This window comes from Sinohyriopsis cumingii, chromosome 17 (genome assembly GCF_028554795.1).
Source record: "Sinohyriopsis cumingii isolate HCF-2022 chromosome 17, ASM2855479v2, whole genome shotgun sequence".
Lineage (NCBI taxonomy): Eukaryota > Metazoa > Mollusca > Bivalvia > Unionida > Unionidae > Sinohyriopsis > Sinohyriopsis cumingii.
Genome location: NC_142977.1, coordinates 113,057,662 through 113,079,729, shown reverse-complemented (window position 1 = coordinate 113,079,729; position 22,068 = coordinate 113,057,662). Strand labels below are relative to the sequence as shown.

The 22,068-nt window shown below is 36.3% G+C and overlaps 1 protein-coding gene across 2 annotated transcripts in view; it reads right to left on the bottom strand.

The window, feature by feature from the left end:
* Positions 1–22,068, bottom strand: part of LOC149779685 (piwi-like protein 1) — a 105,443-nt gene that overhangs the window by 7,669 nt on the left and 75,706 nt on the right. For both annotated transcript variants that reach the window (XM_089940529.1, XM_089940527.1), the window contains exons 15-18: positions 19,538–19,712; positions 11,268–11,424; positions 8,492–8,617; positions 2,980–3,127 (exon numbers count right to left, since the gene is read on the bottom strand). In XM_089940529.1, coding sequence (XP_089796655.1) covers positions 2,980–3,127; positions 8,492–8,617; positions 11,268–11,424; positions 19,538–19,712 — 606 coding nt within the window. The remainder of the gene's footprint in view (positions 1–2,979; positions 3,128–8,491; positions 8,618–11,267; positions 11,425–19,537; positions 19,713–22,068) is intronic.

Below are 22,068 nucleotides of genomic sequence, written 5' to 3'. Positions count from 1 at the left end.
CTGAATGTTGATTTCCGGGCTATTGCATGTAGTACAAGCCTGAATGTTGATTACTGGCCTATTGCATGCAGTACAAGCCTGAATGTTGATTTCCGGGCTATTGCATGTAGTACAAGCCTGAATGTTGATTACTGGCCTATTGCATGTAGTACAAGCCTGAATGTTGATTTCCAGGCTATTGCATGTAGCACAAGCCTGAATGTTGATTACTGGCCTATTGCATGTAGTACAAGCCTGAATATTGATTACTGGCCTATTGCATGTAGTACAAACCTGAATGTTGATTACTGATCTATTGCATGTAGTACAAGCCTGAATGTTGATTACTGGCCTATTGCATGTAGTACAAGCCTGACTGTTGATTTCTGGGCTATTGCTTGTAGTACAAGCCTGAATGTTGATTACTGGCCTATTGCATGTAGTACAAGCCTGCATGTTGATTTCCAGGCTATTGCTTGTAGTACAAGCCTGAATATAATGCACTAACCAATTATTGTACCATATTTGCCGGCCTAAAAGATGATACTTTTGAACCAGAAAATCTTAACTTTGTCTTGTACACCAAATCGACTTATATATGGATTATGTCATCCAAATTGTTTTATCATATTTTTCGTATGGAAAATAATTCTCCAAGAGTACTAAAAATAATGTAAAAATAAATACTTCATTTCGGGGAAGAGATCATGTAACAACAAATACACGATCCCACAGAGTATTTCAAACAATTACATGACCGTCAGTATAAAAAATTAACATAGTTGTAACTGCATCAAAGCAGCATGCACCAGTAATGTATATTGTTTGTAATATATGTTGTTTAAATTTAATTACATATATATGGATTAGAATTTACAAGTTAGAAGATGAAGAACCATGACAAAGACAAATTCCATCACAATTTTCTTCTTGCACCTAATCAAATAGTCCATATACCTCATTGAGAAAGAGACAGACAGACAGATATCTTCATGACTGATTTTACTTGCGTACAAGTGCAGTACTATATTCCATTAACAATTAATACCACTAGTTAAGCGATTCCTTCTAATTTTTGTTGCCACTTCCATTATTAAAAGAATCACATGGCTCTGTAGTGGTGTTTACATGCTAATTAAATATGCTATGACCGTACCTAGTCATTCCAAGATACCACCTGAGGTCAAGATTCTGCAGACCAGATTAGATTAGCGAGGCTATCAATAGGGAAATGAGGCTACACATGGGTATTATTAATACCGTACCATATAGCTACAGGAAATGCCAAATGGTTACTATTGTAAATTTCTTAGCCAGTGACATTTTTTAACTTGCTGACAGTAATTTAAAGTACATATAGCGTGAGCAAAGATAAAAACAGCTGCCGCCAATTAGACGAAGAGTAAATGCACTTTAAGCAAAATCTTAATTGTTGGGAATGGAGAGGTCATGATACTTGCAAAGAAAATTAGAATGCAAAATTGTCATTCCTGGGATTAAACCTAATGGAGACTATATGGACAGATTGTGAATATTTAAACCCTGAAAGAGTATGGTATGTATTTTCATAGTTTACATTTACTGTTTCATTTATTAATAGTTTACATTTAATGTTTCATTTATTAATGTTTTCTCTCTTTGACAAAAGCTTCAGCAACACAGGGGCAATACGTTTAAAAATGTCCACGAAGAGCTGAACTTTCTCTCTCATATATCAGACCATATTCGATTTTGATCACGAGGTGCGAAAAGAAAAATGTGATGGAATACATATGCATCTTTCTCTCTGTAACCCTCTTCCCTTCCCCCACCCCACAAAAATGCATTTTAGTATTAATGATGCAATTTCCCTATTGCTGGTAATATGAAATAGCACAGAGTGATACTTTTAATATTATGAAACCGAAAGTTATTATAATTTAATTTCACACAGCATTGTAAATTTTATCCCCTCTGTGACTCAATACATTTTAGGGTCAGTGTCGTTATATGTAGCCAATTTCATGATCATGACTGGAAAGGTTACTGAGTTATAGGTAGGATAAAATTCGCGATGCTGTGAAGAACGAAGTGAAAAACACAATCCGAGGTGTTGATCTGACCTTGTCTTATACTCAGCATGGGCTTATATAAGGATGAAGGATGGAAAATTGCCATATTTGCTGATTAGACTTATAGGCTGGCAAATACAGTAGAAGACTGAATGAAACTTACTCGTCTGTTGTACAAGAGAATGAATTTAACTTTGTGGCTTGTTGTATTTAAAGTATAAGATTGAATTTAACTTGGTGACCTGTAGTTGTACAAATACAGGACTGACTGTAACTTGGTGGCCTGTAGTTGTACAAATACAGGACTGACTGTAACTTGGTGGCCTGTAGTTGTACAAATACAGGACTGACTGTAACTTGGTGGCCTGTTGTAGTACAAATACAGGACTGACTGTAAGTTGGTGGCCTGTTGTATTACAAATACAGGACTGACTGTAAGTTGGTGGCCTGTTGTAGTACAAATACAGGACTGACTGTAACTTGGTGGCCTGTTGTAGTACAAATACAGGACTGACTGTAAGTTGGTGGCCTGTTGTATTACAAATACAGGACTGACTAAGTTGGTGGCCTGTTGTATTACAAATACAGGACTGACTGTAACTTGGTGGCCTGTAGTTGTACAAATACAGGACTGACTGTAAGTTGGTGGCCTGTTGTAGTACAAATACAGGACTGACTGTAACTTGGTGGCCTGTTGTAGTACAAATACAGGACTGACTGTAAGTTGGTGGCCTGTTGTAGTACAAATACAGGACTGACCAAGTTGGTGGCCTGTTGTATTACAAATACAGGACTGACTGTAAGTTGGTGGCCTGTTGTAGTACAAATACAGGACTGACTAACTTACCAGCCAGTTGTGTTACAAGACTGAATGCATCTTACTGGCATGTTGTAGTACAAGACCAAATATTACTTTATGGCCTGTCATATAAGACTGAACATAACTTACCGGCCAGTTGTAGTAGAGGTGGCAAAGTTTGTAAGTGAGCCTCTGCATGTGGTCAGGTCTGAGTCCTGTGGTATCCCAGATGACATTGTAGTGGGTTGGAGAGACAGTTCCCTGTCTAACAGACTGTGAGACTAGGAAGAAGTCATACCTGAAACAATGAGATTAGACTAGACTAAAGACAGCGTGCATGAACTGACATGCTACTGCATTATACTGTTGGTGTAAAAAAATGTGAATGGCCTCAACTGACTCAAGGTAATACATCCCACCGATTTATACAGCCAGTTCAAGAAATGAAATCTTTAAAATAAAGCTTTACAACAACAGGAGTCCCTCAAAGGGGCTGATCCCCACTGTCGGAAAAAGTATATCCAGAACTCTATGTCAAGTTCAATCTTTATTGCTTTTACCTGCCAAGTATTAAAATCATCTCTGATCTTCTCAAGAAACTACAACAAAATATTTTCTTTCACATTGGAACAATGTTCACAAGATACCTGTAAATGCAGTATAAAATTCTGTCATGACATTGGACTTACTGAACCTGGTATTGTCAATAACAAATTTTTTTATGATGATTATGGTGCCATGTTGAAGATCCGATATGCACCATTTTCAGAACCAGTTATGTAGTACTACATCATTTTACTGAAACCCCATTTCAAAATGAAGATTCTCATGCCAGCCATCAGGAAATCTGATAAGCACCATTTTAATACAGGAACAATTATATATTGCAAGAAATAACCAAATTTTTATTTCTTTCTCTTAACTGTTGGTCTGCCCGTCAGTGAAGGAGAAATAGCTTTTACAAGATTTGTGCAATTTTGGGATGTCACATTGGGATTGTTTTCATTTAGAACCAAATACATATATTGAGGCAATGTTTTAGTGAATACCCCATGTGGATGTGGCCATCCCTACAAGACAAGCAAAATGATCAAATTTTTTTTTACAATGGTACATAATACAAATGAAGTGAAAAGTTCATAGTCAAACTGATCAAATCAAGATGTCCGCACTTGAAAGTGTCAATACGTCACACACCCTAGTCAATATACTGCAAATAATGTGCAAAGTTCTGAATCAAACACGACTTGGGTATTATAATAGTCTCCAAATGCGAAATTTTACTGAAGAAAAATATTACAATGAAACTAAACTTTGACCTTCATACAAAGCCTTGTACTCAACATGGTTCCAGCAAAATGAGTCCTTAAAAACATGTAGAGTAGAAATTAAAGAGCAAAGTTCCATGTCGAATAGGGGCCATAACTCTACGAATATGCTTCAAAACTAACGTCCAATCCAATTAAGGTCTTCTTAATGCTATGATTAAGGCCAAGTGTGAAAAGATAAGGGGCCACTTGGCCCCTTTCATTTTGTAAAGTGGGCCAACAGCGAGGTCACAACATGCCAAATTCATTAAAAATGTGATTATTTTACAGTCTTTTTTTAACAAAATGTTATTTGCATGAAAACAAAATAATTAACCAGCTTTACTCTAGGATTTAGCTTTACTTAATAATTAACCAGCTTTACTCTAGGATTCTCCTAGCTGATGCCTCCAACCATATCATAACAATGAAGGAAAAGTCCAAGTCACCAATTTAATGCTCCTCCAACATTATAGTGAATCTTTCTTGAGGATGCATCGTGTCTTTTGTGGATTTATCAGCCATTTCACTAGTCATCAAACCTGTCATTTTCACTTCTTTCATCAAATGCAAGTAATTATGCATTAAATATAAGTAGTTATTAAGTAATTATGCATTAAATGTAAGTAATTATGCATCAAATGAAAGTAATTACGCATTAAATGTAAGTAATTATGCATTAAATGTAAGTAACTATGCATCAAATAAAAGTGAAAGTAATTATGCATCAAATGTAAGTAATTATGCATTAAATTAAGTAAGTATACATCAAATGCAAGTAATTAATGTCAAAACAGGCATAATCATGAAGAAGCATTTATATGTAGTCGTGTTTATTGATGTTTGCCATTTTGGAGACTATATTTTAGTTTTGCATTTATTCTGTCCATCAATACTTAGGGTTGTTCCAGTAAAATATACTTTGTACCCAGGGAGAGCACTTTTAATGTGGTGTAGTCACTAATAGATGCAATGTAGAACTTTGCTACTTTTCATTTGAGCTCTTAGCCCTCACAAGTAATTTGCATGTTTTAGAAATAATGTTTCCAGAACAATTTTGACTGTGACAATAGCAATCATCTGTATCTATACTGTAATGACAAAACCACCACACTCGGTCTGCATCTACACTGTAATGACAAAACCACCACACTCAGTCTGCATCTGCACTGTAATGACGAAACCACCACACTCGGTCTGCATCTGCACTGTAATGACAAAACCATCACACTCAGTCTGCATCTACACTGTAATGACAAAACCACCACACTCACTCTGCATCTACAAAGTAATGACAAAACCACCACACTCAGTCTGCATCTACACTGTAATGAAAAAACCACCAGTCTGCATCTACACTAATGACAAAACCACCATCCAGTCTGCATCTGCACTGTAATGACAAAACCACCAGTCTGCATCTACACTGTAATGACAAAACCACCACACTCAGTCTGCATCTACACTGTAATGACAAAACCACCACTCAGTCTGCATCTTCACTGTAATGACAAAACCACCACACTCAGTCTGCATCTACAATGTAATGACAAAACCACCACACTCAGTCTGCATCTACACTGTAATGACAAAACCACCACTCAGTCTGCATCTTCACTGTAATGACAAAACCACCACACTCAGTCTGCAAACAAGTTCAAACTTAATTTTTCCTGTGGCTTCTTTAAAAAGCTACCAACTAATTTTGAAGCTATGTTCACCATAAGGAGGATGTTCCCAAGTTGAACTCAAATGGCTGATGGTTTCCTAGTATTGGGAGAAATTTGACATGAATTAGCTGCATGTAAATATTCCTCTAAAAACATCTTGAATAGCACAGTAACTGTTAAACAATACAAAAGCTCAAGACACTAACTCAAATGTTACTGCCAAAATCATTTTTGGGTTTGTTCTCTCATTTTTATCTCACCTCTGCCAAAGGCAAAGGTCTGCCGACAAACTGTAAACATCTAAGTGAGTGTCATGCTAAGGACCATCTATTCTATTTTTGAATACAAATTTGTATACAGTAGTCCCCCTCTTATAAGGCCACCCCTAATGCAGCAGGGAAGTGGCCTTATAATGTGGGTGGCCTTTCTAGAGGGGGATGATAAATGCGAATAGTAAATACATATGAAAAAAGTCACAAGTACATTTAATTTTAAATATTTAATATTTTAATTAAAAAATCACATGCATGATGTGAAATAAATGTTAAACAAACTTTGTCATCATTTTCAAAAGAATGCTATGAATAACCATTGATATAGTTTTAAAACTGTCTTTATAATTAAGTTCACAGTTCACATCATCTTCACTTTGTTGGTTAGAGTCTAAAAAACAAACCAGTCTCGTCACATTAAAAATATCCTTGCTGTCATATCCCCTGCATATATCATTTAGTCTTTTGTTCCAATCTTCGACAACTTCATTATTAACATCAGCTGATTCGCCGCTAATAACAGAACACTTGATATTGTGTCGCACTTGAAATCTGTGCAACCATCCGTTACTTGCAGTAAAGTCGTCATATCCCAATTCAACTGACAAACGTTTTGCTTTTTCTTGTCTTTCAAATCAGGATACAAACGTCTCCTGGCTCAAACAATCTTCCTTTCTCCATCCATTTCAAATTTCCACTTCTGCAGAATTGTTTCATTATCTTTCGCGATATTGTTTTATCTTAGTCTTCCCGATGTTAGTTTTGTGCAAGGATCCTCGACAACAACCCCACCTCCCGGTCAGTTGAAATACTTTCACGTTCTCTAAACTGAATATTTTTATTTTCCTCGATGACATGTTGATCTTTTTGCAGCAAGTTATTCATGTTGCCAACTACAATACTGATGAAACAATTTTGTATGCATCTAAACAAATTGCCATGAGTTTTTAAAGGAAGTGATCTTGTCATGTGATTCGTTAACATCACGCAGATTTGACCTCGTGGCTGCTAGGATTCGTAATTTTGACAATTATTGTCAGTAGTAATAGCCACTGATTACCAAAGTGAACAAGCTCAACATCTTACTAAGGGAAGCCATAAAGGCTATTAAACCATTTTCCTGCTGACTTGGGTATTGTACATCGATACTGCCACTTCCCAGCAGTTACTACTGTTCGATAATTGTAATCTTAACAATTATCAAAGTGACTAAACCGGACATCTTATGATAACACAGCAGTAAGGCTAATTGGATTACATGTACGTACCCTTTTGTATGGATTAAAATTTGAGTCTTTCTCGGTTTTTATGGAATAAATTTGGCTTCTCGTGAGGCGTAAATGATATAATATTAACCTTGGTGGTAAATGTACTTTATTCAACACTTCTTTCAGTAACGAAAACCTGACATCGGGAAACAGAAATCGGATTACTTAACACACGTTATGAATAAAATACTGGTTCTGGATACATATTCATATAAAATGCGGCCGCTTGTGAGGGGCAAATTTTATAATTTTGCACTAATATGCTGGCCATGTTAGCCGGGTGGCCTTTGCGAGGGGTACTTTTGAACACAAACTCGTCGGTGCCAACGGATTCTGGCCGTAAGGAGCGGGTGGCCGCTGGTCAGGGGGGCCGTTCAAGAGGGGGACTACTGTATATGAAGTTATTCAAGTTTTTCTTATCTTAGCAATGGCAGCCATATTTGATGCCACGCTGTCAATATTTTTTATGAATTTGAAAGGCTTTCTGTCAGACGATCAAATTCTGTTGAGCAGTTTTTGTTAAACATTCTACTACTTTCAGCAACAGCAGGTACATCTAATGTTGAATCAGCACAATTTATGCAATCTGAAAGCTTTTATGCCAGGACCCTTTGTTTCAAGTTTGGTAAAATTTTGTTCTGAATTGTTTTTTTAATTTAAAAAAAGCAGTTTCTGAAAGTGCATTCAGATTTTGTAACAGCAGCCAAATTTGATTACAGATTGAGATCTGGTTTAACTTGAAAGGACTTGATGCCATGATGTTATTTGGTTTAGCTGCTTTTGACAAAAAACTTAAATATCCATTGCGGGCAGATGCATTTGTTGCTTTTGTATTTCTGAAACTGAGACACATCATTTGGAACAAGTTGTAAATGACAACCCCCTAACATAATATACCTGAACTTGTCTGAAAGGATGCTAACAAGTGGAGCAGGATTTCCTGAGATCACCAGAATATGAGCTTTTATTGGTGCCTGTCAAAATGTGTTTTTCTCAAAGATCTCAATTTCAGTCAGACTGCACATCAAGCAGTAACACATTTTATTGTCAACATCAATAAATTTTGTCATTTATACATTACCAGTCCCATTTTCAACCTGCACTGCAAGGGAAAACTGTTTTCCATTCCTGCATCCTTTACTTACCATTCCGGTTTTGTAACTTCTGTATCTATGACTGTGCCTGGAGGGGGATTGGTCAGCTGTGGTCCAGCCCTGGCAAAGAATCTACTGTTAATCCTCTTCTTCACAACCACAACTCCAACCTTGGGACTGAAGAGTAAATAAAGTTGAAGATCTACTAAATGCTTTCACATTGATAACTCAAACATTGAAACGAAATGATAAATAAAGATGAAGATTTACTAAATGCTTTCACAATAACAACCCCAATCTTGGGACTGAATAACAAAGACAAAGATCTACTAATGCTTTCACGACGACTACTCCAACACTGTAAATAAAGATGAAAATTTACAAAGTGGTCTCACAAGGACAACTGCAACACTGAGACTGAATAATAAATACAGATGAAGAAATACAGATGAAAATAAACTAAATGGTTTCACAATGAGAACTCTAACATTGGGACTGAAAAATAAATAAAGATGAAGATCTACCAAACGTGTTCACATCGGCAACTACAATCTTGGGACTGATGAATAATGAAGATCTGCTAGCTGGTTTCAAGAAACAATACTGTGCAAGAAAGCTTTAATCTCATCTCTTGTAACCACAATACTTGTCCAACCTCTCCTTTGCCTCTGCATGTGCCAAGTAATTAGTTGCCATGACTTTTCATTTTGCAACTATCAATGGGACACACAAATTTTATCAAATGAGAATACAAAGATGTGTTTGCTGACATGTTTTTGAGTAGCATACCAGACCCTGTTCCTAATATTAGCCCTCTGAATTTTTCGTCTTAGAGCTACTCTAACGACAAGTTTTACAAACAAATATGAAAAGTAGCCATTTCTAATGTAACTGTTCCCTTTTCAGCTGATAACTCCAACCCCCATTTATACAACCCTTTGCTGCATGAATTGACAGATAAAATATCAGGAATTGTGGTGCACATATTCATTTCTATTAGGAGAATTGAATCTCGTACTCTTTACAAATCCTATCATTTTATTTCATGCAGCAATAGCCCATCAGACGCAAGAGATTTACATGCGATTTCCTTAACTATAATCATGCCGATGTTGAATTAGTGCAAAAGATCCTCTAGTGTAATAATGCTGAAGTCCAATAAACAGAACTCTGGCAAACTGATTAGGGGGCACTTAACAGATATTATGAACTTGTGACAGAACGATAGTGTACAGTGAAAATATTTGCATTTGCAGAATGTAAAGTGGAGAGAGTGTTAACATATATATATATATATATATGTTTCTTTCATGTACAGTGGCTGAAATATCTTTGGATACTGTACCTGTGGAAATTGTACATTACCTAAGCACATAGCTAACCAAACAGACTGCTCCCATGTGCTTAAAAAGACAGTCTGAATTAGTCTAAAGTACACTGTCTTTAGCTCTTATTAAAATTTGGAAAAATGAATTTTGTGAGATCAAACACCAACTTCTAAATATGCAATGAATGAATTACGAAATATATAAAATGCAAAGAAGTTGTCAGCTCTTTCATTTACAATTATCTCTTAAGTCCAGGAAGTGAAAATGACCAGAGAGAGAGAGCTAGTACTTTTTATATAGGTGCATACCTGAAGCAAGGTGAAGCTGTATACTCCATAACCCATAAATTATAAACCAAAACAAAAAGAATCAAAAATTCTTTTAACAATACCTAGGATAAACAAGGTCTTTTATAAAATAGCCAGTATAACCAGTGAGGAAAACTAGGGAAACTATTTTTCTTTAAAAGTCTAACCTTATGCAAAATACAAACTGTTAAGCACCACCATATTTGTGGAAAAAATACACTGCCTGTAAAAATGATACTTTGAACAGTAGCCCATACTTTTGTGGTATTTCCATAAAAACCATGCTGTAAACATAGCAGTGATCAGATGTGGAAAATAAAGCTTTCAAGCTTACCCAATCAAAAGGTATACACTGAATCAACAACACATAGATGCTGACATTCAGTATTTCTTACTACAGGCAAAATCCTTTTCCATGCAAAACCTTCCATTTCTTCTACAAAAAGCAACTGAATATTACACGACAAGTGATCTAGACAAAATAAAACTGAACATCATGAAACTTTCCAAGTACTAAAATTTAAGATTGAACATAAGCCAGAGTGAAAATCTAATAGAATGGCCTTTTGGGGGCAAAGGTTTCACCAACAGTACTTTACACTTTTCCAATCCATACCAAAGATTTCTCCATCTATACTTTACATTTCTCCAGTCCATACCAAAGTGTACCAACAGTACTTTACATTTCTCCAGTCCATACCAAAGTGTACCAACAGTACTTTACATTTCTCCAGTCCATACCAAAGTGTACCAACAGTACTTTACATTTCTCCAATCCATACCAAAGCTTTACCAACAGTACTTTACATTTCTCCAGTCCATAACAAAGCTTACTAACAGGCTTTACATTTCTCCAATCCATACAATATCTTTACCTATAGTAATTTACACTTCTCCAATCCATACCAAAGCTTACCAACAGGCTTTACATTTATCCAATCCATACAATATCTTTACCTATAGTAATTTACACTTCTCCAATCCATACCAAAGTTTGCCAACAGTACTTTATGTTTCTCAAATCTATACCAACATTTTCCCAATAGTACTTTACATTTCTCCAATATATACCAAAGTTTTACCAACAGTACTTTACATTTCTCTAATTCATACCCCAGTTGTACAAACAGTATTTTACATTTCTCCAATTCATACCAAAGTTTTCCCCAAATGCAGACAATGTAAACCTACTTATAATCCTGTCCTCCGGCCTTCTTGAAGCTTTCCAGCAACTGGGGCACTTCATGTTCTGAAACTGCTGGCAGCTGACCATCACCAACGCCGTCACGGAAGACTATGATGCGTTCTGGCAGGCTGCCATTTATCTCATGGTACTTCTGCAAGGCACCTACAACACACACACAAAACCACTGGTTAAGAATGGTATTGTTGTACTTTGTCTTTGATCATGTATACTCCATACAATATTTACTATACAAGGCAGTGGAATTATGTACATTTAACATGCAAGGCACCTAAATCATGTACATTACTATGGCATCCACCTCATGCATATTCAATATACATGACACCTACATCATGCATATTCAACATACAAGACACCTACATCATGCATATTCAACATACAAGACACCTACATGTACAATAAATATTCAAAGCATCTACATCATGTATACTGTATTTCATGTATTTATTCCTAACGAAAAAAAATTCTTTTCAAAGTACAAAAATTAGATGTAAAAAACTTTTTATTTTGGAGTACTCACTGCCTATGAAAAATAAAAAGGGTTCTGACCAAACAAGGTTTATGCGACACACGATGCTTTGCAACCTAACAGCACTGACATAAACAAATAAACATAACATTGCTTCGTCTAATTTTGCTTTCAGCCAATTTTTTTAAATTAATATAGAAAACCTTAAATACATAATAAATTATTCTGTGCATGTGTGTGTGTGTTTGTGTGGTGGAGGATAATGTGTCAATGTGTAAAATTGTGTCCGTGTGAAGTGCATTTAAAAAAAAAAATTAGTGGGCAAATTTATGAAGATGATCCAGGTCAAATCGGCTCATAACATTACTTACAATTTTAGACATGTTTCAGTGAATGTCTAGTTACAAGAGAAGAGAGTGGGGCAGGCAAAAAAGAGTTACAAGGTGATTGTAATCTTTATTGTTCAGTTTCCTTTGATTGTTATTTGTTATGTAAATACTACAAGGACATGATTTTATCCCAATGGCAATTAAAACCAAATAAAATTGATTTTGTTGTAATTACAAGATCCATTTTCAGAGGGCCATGTACATGCTAATTAAATCAACTTCCACCATAAGCTTGTTCTTTTCCAGTAAATGCTGGACTGAAGACCAGATTCACCTCAACAGATCAAATGATTGAGGCTCTATGTGGGGAAATGCGGCTCCCCATGGGGTACTGAAACATGTCTGACATTAGCTCATAAACAGTATTAACATAGTGATATGTGTGCTGAAGCAAGTGGAAAAAAATGAATGGCAAATGAACTTAATAAGACATGTATTCTTTGACACAAAATTAAAATGGTAATTTATCACTATGGCAAATGTAAATTATTAAGGTAGAACATTTTATGTATGAAAAATAATCAGATTTGACAGAAATATCAAGTTTTGTGTAAGAAAAAATGATACATTATTAATTTTATAGCTTGTGTACAAAAAAACTACATGAAATATGGACCTACATGTATAATCAAGGCAGCTACATTAAAATGAATAAGAATTCTTTAGAACCAGTCACTTTTCATTTTAGTTTTAAAAAAAAATTAAAATAACTGTGTACTTTTTATGCAGTTAAAGCACAAGTCTTATGTCCTGTAATCCATCACATATTTCAATACATCTGGCCATACCAGATGTTCAAACAGTAGTGCTTTCTTTCAGGACAAACTAGACATTCTGTGTGTATATAGTTTCATGGCAATCCTCTGAGTAGTTTCAAAGGAGTAATGACAACAATCTTGTGTTAAAGAACAGATGTACATCAGACAACATGCCATCACACAAGCTTTCCTTTAAAGGACAGATGTACATCAGACAACATGCCGTCAACAATCTATGTGTTAAAGGACACATGTACATCAGACAACATGCCAACGCACAAGCTTTCCTTTAAAGGACAGATGTACATCAGACAACATGCCATCACACAAGCTTTCCTTTAAAGGACAGATGTACATCAGACGACATGCCATCAACAATCTTGTGTTAATGGACACATGTACATCAAACAACATGCCATCACACAAGCCATCAACAATCTTGTGTTAAAGGACAGATGTACATCAGACAACATGCCATCACACAAGCCATCAACAATCTTGTGTTAAAGGACAGATGTACATCAGACAACATGCCATCACACAAGCCATCAACAATCTTGTGTTAAAGGACAGATGTACATCAGACAACATGCCGTCACTCAAGCTTTCCTTTAAAGGACAGATGTACATCAGACAACATGCTGTCACACAAGCTTTTCTTTAAAGGACAGATGTACATCAGACAACATGCCGTCACACAAGCTTTCCTTTAAAGGACAGATGTACATCAGACAACATGCCACCACACAAGCTTTCCTTTAAAGGACACATGTACATCAGACAACATGCCGTCACACAAGCTTTCCTTTAAAGGACAGATGTACATCAGACAACATGCCATCACACAAGCTTTCCTTTAAAGGACAGATGTACATCAGACAACATGCCATCACACAAGCTTTCCTTTAAAGGACAGACATACATCAGACAACATGCTGTCACACAAGCTTTCCTTTAAAGGACAGATGTACATCAGCCAACATGCCATCACACAAGCTTTCCTTTAAAGGACAGATGTACATCAGGCAACATGCCATCACACAAGCTTTTCTTTAAAGGACAGATGTACATCAGACAACATGCCGTCACACAAGCTTTCCTTTAAAGGACAGATGTACATCAGACAACATGCCGTCACACAAGCTTTCCTTTAAAGGACAGATGTACATCAGACAACATGCCGTCACACAAGCTTTCCTTTAAAGGACAGATGTACATCAGACAACATGCCGTCACACAAGCTTTCCTTTAAAGGACAGATGTACATCAGACAACATGCCGTCACACAAGCTTTCCTTTAAAGGACAGATGTACATCAGACAACATGCCGTCACACAAGCTTTCCTTTAAAGGACAGATGTACATCAGACAACATGCCGTCACACAAGCTTTCCTTTAAAGGACAGATGTACATCAGACAACATGCCATCACACAAGCTTTCCTGGTCCATAAATATTAGAGCTGACAAGCAACTGTGCCCACTTCTCAGGCATTATGATTCAGGAATTATACTTCAAGCATTATGTTTTAGGAATTATCCTTCAAGCATTATATTTTAGGAATTACACTTCATGCATTATATTTTAAGAAATATACCACAAGCATTATATTTCAAGCATTATATTTATACTCCAGGCACTACATTTCAGGAATTATACTTCAAGCATTATATTTCAGGAATTATACCACAAGTACTATATTTCATCAGTTATACTTCAATCATTATATTCATACTTTAAGAATTATATTTTAGGCATTACATTTCAAGCATTATATTCATACTTTAAGCATTATATTTCAGGCATTACATTTCAAGCATTATATTCATACTTCAAGCATTATATTTATACTTCAGGCATTACATTTCAAGCATTATATTTATACTTCAGGCATTACATTTCAGGCTATATATTTATACTTCAGGCATTACATTTCAGGCATTATATTTATACTTCAGGCATTACATTTCAGGCATTATATTTATACTTCAGGCATTACATTTCAAGCATTATATTTATACTTCAGGCATTATATTTCAAGCATTATATTTATACTTCAGGCATTACATTTCAGGCATTATATTTATACTTCATGCATTACATTTCAGGCATTATATTTATACTTCAGGCATTACATTTCAGGCATTGTATTTATACTTCAGGCATTACATTTCAAGCATTATATTTATACTTCATGCATTACATTTCAGGCATTATAGTTTTAGCATTATACTTCTGCAAGCATTTCAATGAATAGTCCATAAGGTAACAAAGACCCATTTATCCTTTCCCTAGTGTAAAAGCAGTCTGTCCTTAGTTTTCAACTGCAGAATAGCTAAAAATTCAGTAATATAAAAAAATCTTCATTTAGAAATACATTTAATGACAAAATATGTTTTTTCTACCAAAAGAAATATCTTCACTAAAATCGATATCACTATACCTTTTCTTATTATATTCTTAAATAGTTTACCTTCCATGCTGCTATTTTGCTGTCAAATTTATCATCCCCTCTGAAAGTTTCCCATAGGAAAGAATAGTCTGATTTTTTTTCCCCCTTGGGGAAAGAATCAGTTAATTCTTTTCCCCTCCAACTAAAAGTTTACCCCTTTGAAAAAAGAATTAGCTAGGTGATTCCGCCACTCCCCGCTCCAAAACAACTGATAAGCCAATTTCCTCCATTCCCCCCCTACACCTTTTATATATTAAAACAATTGGCACAACTAAATGTACAAAAGCAGAAACCAACTTATTTTAAGAATTTAAAAAGAACAAATTCCCCCCATAAGATGAATATATTTGTCTTTAAAACCAAATATATTAAAATATTTCATGACCTACCCTATTAACAAAAAAAATAATGAATGTCCTTATTTTCATTCAAGTTTTTTTTATTACTTTCTTGGATTTTATATTTAATTAGATAAAAAAAATGAGAAAGTATGACTTTCCCAACTTGTCAGTTTTTTATCATGTGTAAAGTTAAATAATTTTCTTTTATTTAAATTGCAAATTAAACAGAAAACAAAGTTCTTAAAAGAAAAAAGATTAAACAATTGAAAATACTACCAACAAGACTTCCAAAAAGGTAGAAACACAAGGAAAACAAAAACATTCAAAATATTAACAACAAAAAGTCCATCTTCAATCTACCTACAGAAAGACAGCTGCAGGAAAAGGCAAACCAATTTTATGAGACAAGATATAATTTACACAAGACATTCTCAGCAGCAGCAAAACTGCAATTTGTATGGGGTGATGGCAATTGTACATTTTAGAGCTATAAACTTTTGGTTACCAAAAAGCTTAGCAACTTCCTCAACAACAACGTAATTAATTATTTAAAGGACAGTAATATGGAGTCAAATGCTGTGTGGGCAATGGATGCCGAGACGCAGCATCACTGTTATCCACCTACATATATTTATGTATAGTGCTAGTAGATCAAATTCCAAAGGAGTTGTACAATATGATTGGTAGAGATAACCTTGGACACTTTCACCCAGTCTAGAATTTATTTACAAACCTTACAGGTTAACTTCAAATTAATTGCAAAAATGAAACCAAGTCGGAGACAAAAAACAGGCAGTACTTAATTAGATTCTCATCGAAACTCACGGTGATGGTGAATTTATACAAAAGAGCAGATCACATAAAAACTAAAACAGGAATTACCCCTGACAAAACTTGCTTTCTCAAACTGTTGCCCCCTGGGTGGCATTAATAACATTTATTGTACATTTCCAGTGTACTGAATTTTCTTTTAAAATAAAGACAATGTAACAAAATGTATGGTTTATTAAAAGTTGCAAATTTCATGATGCCGATTCTAGTTTCCAGCCACTAACCATGATGCTGATTCAAGTTTCCAGCCACCAACCATGATGCTGATTCAAGTTTCCAGCCACCAACCATCATGCTGATTCAAGTTTCCAGTCACTAACCATGATGCTGATTCAAGTTTCCAGCCACTAACCATGATGCTGATTCAAGTTTCCTGTCACCAACCATGATGCTGATTCAAGTTTCCACCACTTAACCATGATGCTGATTCAAGTTTCCAACCACTAACCATCATTTCAGGCGATAAAACAAGTACATATTGTGTTGTTCACCAATTTTGATTGCAACTATATTCACATTAAATAAACAGTACTTATTTTTCTTTTACATTTTCTGTAAGAAGAAACGGGATTCATTTTTAGCAGGTGTGCAAGTTATCCAGCACAGGAACAGTGCACAAGGTGGTTTTGACCTTAACATTCAAGTGGGAGATGGAATCCAACGAACTGATCTATAATCTTGCATACGGATGTTACCTTAATATCCACATGGTAAAAGTTGACATCTAGAATTTAGAACCATGAATATTTTCCACGGATATCCGAAATATTCTCTTGGTGACTGACTGATGAAAATATACAATGCAAGAGATTGTCTTGAGTATATAATGGGTATGAGAGAGACCCAAGATAAAACTGGAATAAATTAATATCTTCAGAAGTGAACAGGCATATTTGCCTTCTCATTCTAACAATCAATAACAGCCTTACCTATAACAGGTCTAGCTAAATCATCTACCAGTTCCTGGTGCTGGTGTTGGAATGTCAGAGTAATACCTAGTCAGCTTAGTGTTCATGCTTGTCACTATTCCTGCTACAGACCTGGTGGTGTTGGAATGTCAGAGTAATACCGAGTCAGCTTAGTGTTCATGCATGTCACAATTCCTGCTACAGACCTGGTGGTGTTGGAATGTCAGAGTAATACCTAGTCAGCTTAGTGTTCATGCTTGTCACTGTTCCTGCTACAGACCTGGTGGTGTTGGAATGTCAGAGTAATACCTAATCAGCTTAGTGTTCATGCTTGTCACAATTCCTGCTACAGACCTGGTGGTGTTGGAATGTCAGAGTAATACCTAGTCAGCTTAGTGTTCATGCTTGTCACTGTTCCTGCTACAGACCTGGTGGTGTTGGAATGTCAGAGTAATACCTAGTCAGCTTAGTGTTCATGCTTGTCACTGTTCCTGCTACAGACCTGGTGGTGTTGGAATGTCAGAGTAATACCTGGTCAGCTTAGTGTTCATGCATGTCACTATTCCTGCTACAGACCTGGTGGTGTTGGAATGTCAGAGTAATACCTAGTCAGCTTAATGTTCATGCTTGTCACAATTCCTGCTACAGACCTGGTGGTGTTGGAATGTCAGAGTAATACCTGGTCAGCTTAGTGTTCATGCTTGTCACTATTCCTGCTACAGACCTGGTGGTGTTGGAATGTCAGAGTAATACCTGGTCAGCTTAGTGTTCATGCATGTCACTATTCCTGCTACAGACCTGGTGGTGTTGGAATGTCAGAGTAATACCTAGTCAGCTTAGTGTTTATGCTTGTCACAATTCCTGCTACAGACCTGGTGGTGTTGGAATGTCAGAGTAATACCTAGTCAGTTTAATGTTCATGCTTGTCACGATTCCTGCTTCAGACCTGGTGGTGTTGGAATGTCAGAGTAATACCTAGTCAGCTTAGTGTTCATGCTTGTCACAATTCCTGCTACAGACCTGGTGGTGTTGGAATGTCAGAGTAATACCGAGTCAGCTTAGTGTTCATGCTTGTCACTATTCCTGCTACAGACCTGGTGGTGTTGGAATGTCAGAGTAATACCTAGTCAGCTTAGTGTTCATGTTTGTCACAATTCCTGCTACAGACCTGCCTTTTTTTTAAAGCAGTCATGATACATGTCCATACCAATTACCATCAAACTTCGCAGCTGTTAAAAGTAGGAGGGTAAGTCGTTAAATACAAAATTAGGATGACAGATATTAATTAAAAGTAAAATTAGGACGGCAGTTATTAATTCAAAGTAAGTAATGCCCAACTAACCTGAGAAAATAAAAAATAAATTATGCTGCGCAAGAACATGCAATACAATCAGATTTACGGGGAGGGGAGCATTCATTGCTCCAGTCCTCCACAATCAGATTTATGGGGAGGGAAGCATTCATTGCTCTAGTCCCCCACAATCAGATTTATGGGGGGTGGGGTGCATTCATCGCTCTAGTCCCCCACAATCAGATTTATGGGGGGAGGGGTGCATTCATTGCTCTAGTCCTATACAGGTATTTGCTTGAAAATCAAGTACTGAAGTGCTAGCATCCCCTTTTATTTAGTCAAAAGTTAACACCACCTTTTCCCCAAAGTTGGGATAATGTTGGTATAACAAGGAGGATGTTTGGGGCAGAATGACCTATTAAAAACATGCAAAGCTGATTAATGGGTTTTTGAGTGATTTGAGAAAAAAAAACCAGCTAATAATCGTAATTAATATAAGTATTTCCTGTTCTGTAACCTAAAGCCCGTTGGGCATGGAAGTAGCTGAAGCTGACAAAAGAGATGTTAGTAACGGTGAAATGCATAAATAAAATGTATAAAGTGAACAACAATACAAAACACAAAGCAGCTGGCAGCAATGCATTACAAGAATGAAACTGGCAACAAATGTAGTGCAGTCGAGTAAGCATGTCATGAAAATTGACCATGCATATGAACAAAAACAGGATAAGAACAATGAACTTAAATGAACAAGATTTCCATGCATAGTTATGGAAAAAATGCCCATAAATGGTCAAAAGGCCCATGGGGCTAACCTTGCATGCTGACTCTGAGGCCATCCATCAGCTCCTGCATGGTGTGCTGGAAAGTACAGCGGGAATAGTAGCGAGTCAGTGTCCCGTTCGTGCTGGCAATCACTCCACCAACAGAGCGCCCCTTCTTCGCGGAGTCATGATAAGAGTCTATGCCAACCACCATGAGGTTCTTCAGCTAAAGGATGAGTGGATTTTTATTTTAAGCATCCAGAATATCAACATCAGGACAACAAGACTACGAACGAGTTCTAGAATTTTGCTTTTCTGTTTGTTGTATCAGTCATATTTATATTAACTTGACTTACTGCAACCACAATTTTTTTAAAGAAATCATTTGTGCCTTGTTTTCTTTTAAACAACTAGTTCTGCAATGACAGGAAATGGCTTGCTTTATTTATAAAACCAAGAGTCCCTCGAAGAGGCTAATGTTCAACTAGCCAAAAAAAAGAATTTTCAAAAATAAGGGCATAAGTTTTTTTAAATCTTTGTAACTGCTGCATGCTGAAACCATTTAGACCTTCTTGAGCAACAACAGAATTGTCCAGATGGTAACTGTGATGTCCAAATTGTAGGGATGCTCACCACCTTTTCATTTAGGACCAACTGGACATTTAAAAAAAATATTGATAAAAACGTCATGCCTACATGATCAGTCCCATTGGGGAAGAATAGCAATAACATTTTCAAGATGGCCATTCTGGCAGCCATACTGGATTTTAAAAAGGCAGTTTTTATTTACAACAAACTAGATATGAAAAAGGTCTATAGATGAAATCCCCATGTCCATTTTACCATTCACTCGGGATGAATCTTGATTTTCAAAATGGCAACCATGGGTGACCATATTCACCACACATCATTTAGGACTGACTAGACTCCATAAGAAGTCTTCTGGTGAAAATCCCATGTTGATACAACTTTCTGTTTTGGGGTAGCTGTGACACCATTTTCAGGATGGCAGTCATATAGATAAACAGGCGGGCACCATTTTCATTATAGACCAATTACAAGCAAGAATACACCTTTCTTTTCAGAAGTAGTGACAAAAAGTTTAAAATGACTGCTGTGGTTGTCATATTGACCCCCATTTGGTAACATTTTAATTAAGTGGCCAATTAGACAATCCGATGAATATGCAAATTTTGTGACAGTCCTTGACCTAGTTTAGTGGGAGTAGGAACGACAAAATCTGTGCTGACAGACATGGATGGACAACAGGCCATCCCACAAGCTCTTCAATTCTATGACCAGTAGAGCTAAAGATCAGAAGAATTTAATTTCACTATTCATTCAACTGATGCCACTGATAACAGCAAATACACCAAGTATATAAATAAAGTCAAAAGTCCAATACTAGGAGGGAAGTAAGCTGATGCAATCCCACAAGGCACTTCAATCTCCAAGCATCGAGCATAGCCAATATGTAAGGTAGTCCCTTTTGGGTGGCCCATTACAAGGGCAAGTGTGCCTTTACAGTTACCTGAGGCAATGTACTTTCAGACTGACAACCTCATCCACTAGACAAGGTCTACCTAGTTGTACCTCATCCACTAGACAAGGTCTACCTAGTTGTACCTCATCCACTAGACAAGGTCTACCTAGTTGTACCTCATCCACTAGATAAGGTCTACCTAGTTGTATCTCATCCACTAGACAAGGTCTACCTAGTTGTACCTCATCCACTAGATAAGGTCTACCTAGTTGTACCTCATCCACTAGACAAGGTCTACCTAGTTGTACCTCATCCACTAGATAAGGTCTACCTAGTTGTACCTCATCCACTAGACAAGGTCTACCTAGTTGTACCTCATCCACTAGACAAGGTCTACCTAGCTGTACCTCATCCACTAGACAAGGTCTACCTAGCTGTACCTCATCCACTAGACAAGGTCTACCTAGTTGTACCTCATCCACTAGACAAGGTCTACCTAGTTGTACCTCATCCACTAGACAAGGTCTACCTAGTTGTAACAAGAAATAAATATACAGGCTACCACTTGCTCTCCTGAGCTGTCAATTGCATCATGGGATATCAGATCATTAGTGTCAATAATCCAAGGAATAAAAGTTTTCAAAGTTATCTACATTGCTCATGTTGCACTTGTTTTCAAAACGAGTGTCTTCTCCCCACATCACAAAAAGGATCTAGTATTTTCCATCATATACTCGTGGCTGTGGGAAGTAATTATGGATATGTTGCTTTGCTTGTATATTAAAACTGTTTAATTTCATTAAGTTATAGATATCTTCTGTGTCTGTAACATTTCACAGTATATCTGAAGGAATTTTGTTTTTATATGTACGTTTGTAAACAAATTACAATTGGTCATAAGAACACATTAATTGGTTGTAGGTATAATAATAATAATGAGAACTTTGTATGGCGTCTAATCTTTAGAAGCTCTAAGCGCTTTACAACATTAAACACCTATAAGATAAAAAACATATAACATGATTACAAACACAAACAGAACGAATTAGAAAACAAAAAACAACATGCTGAGAATATTTAAGGCAGGAAACATTAGGTC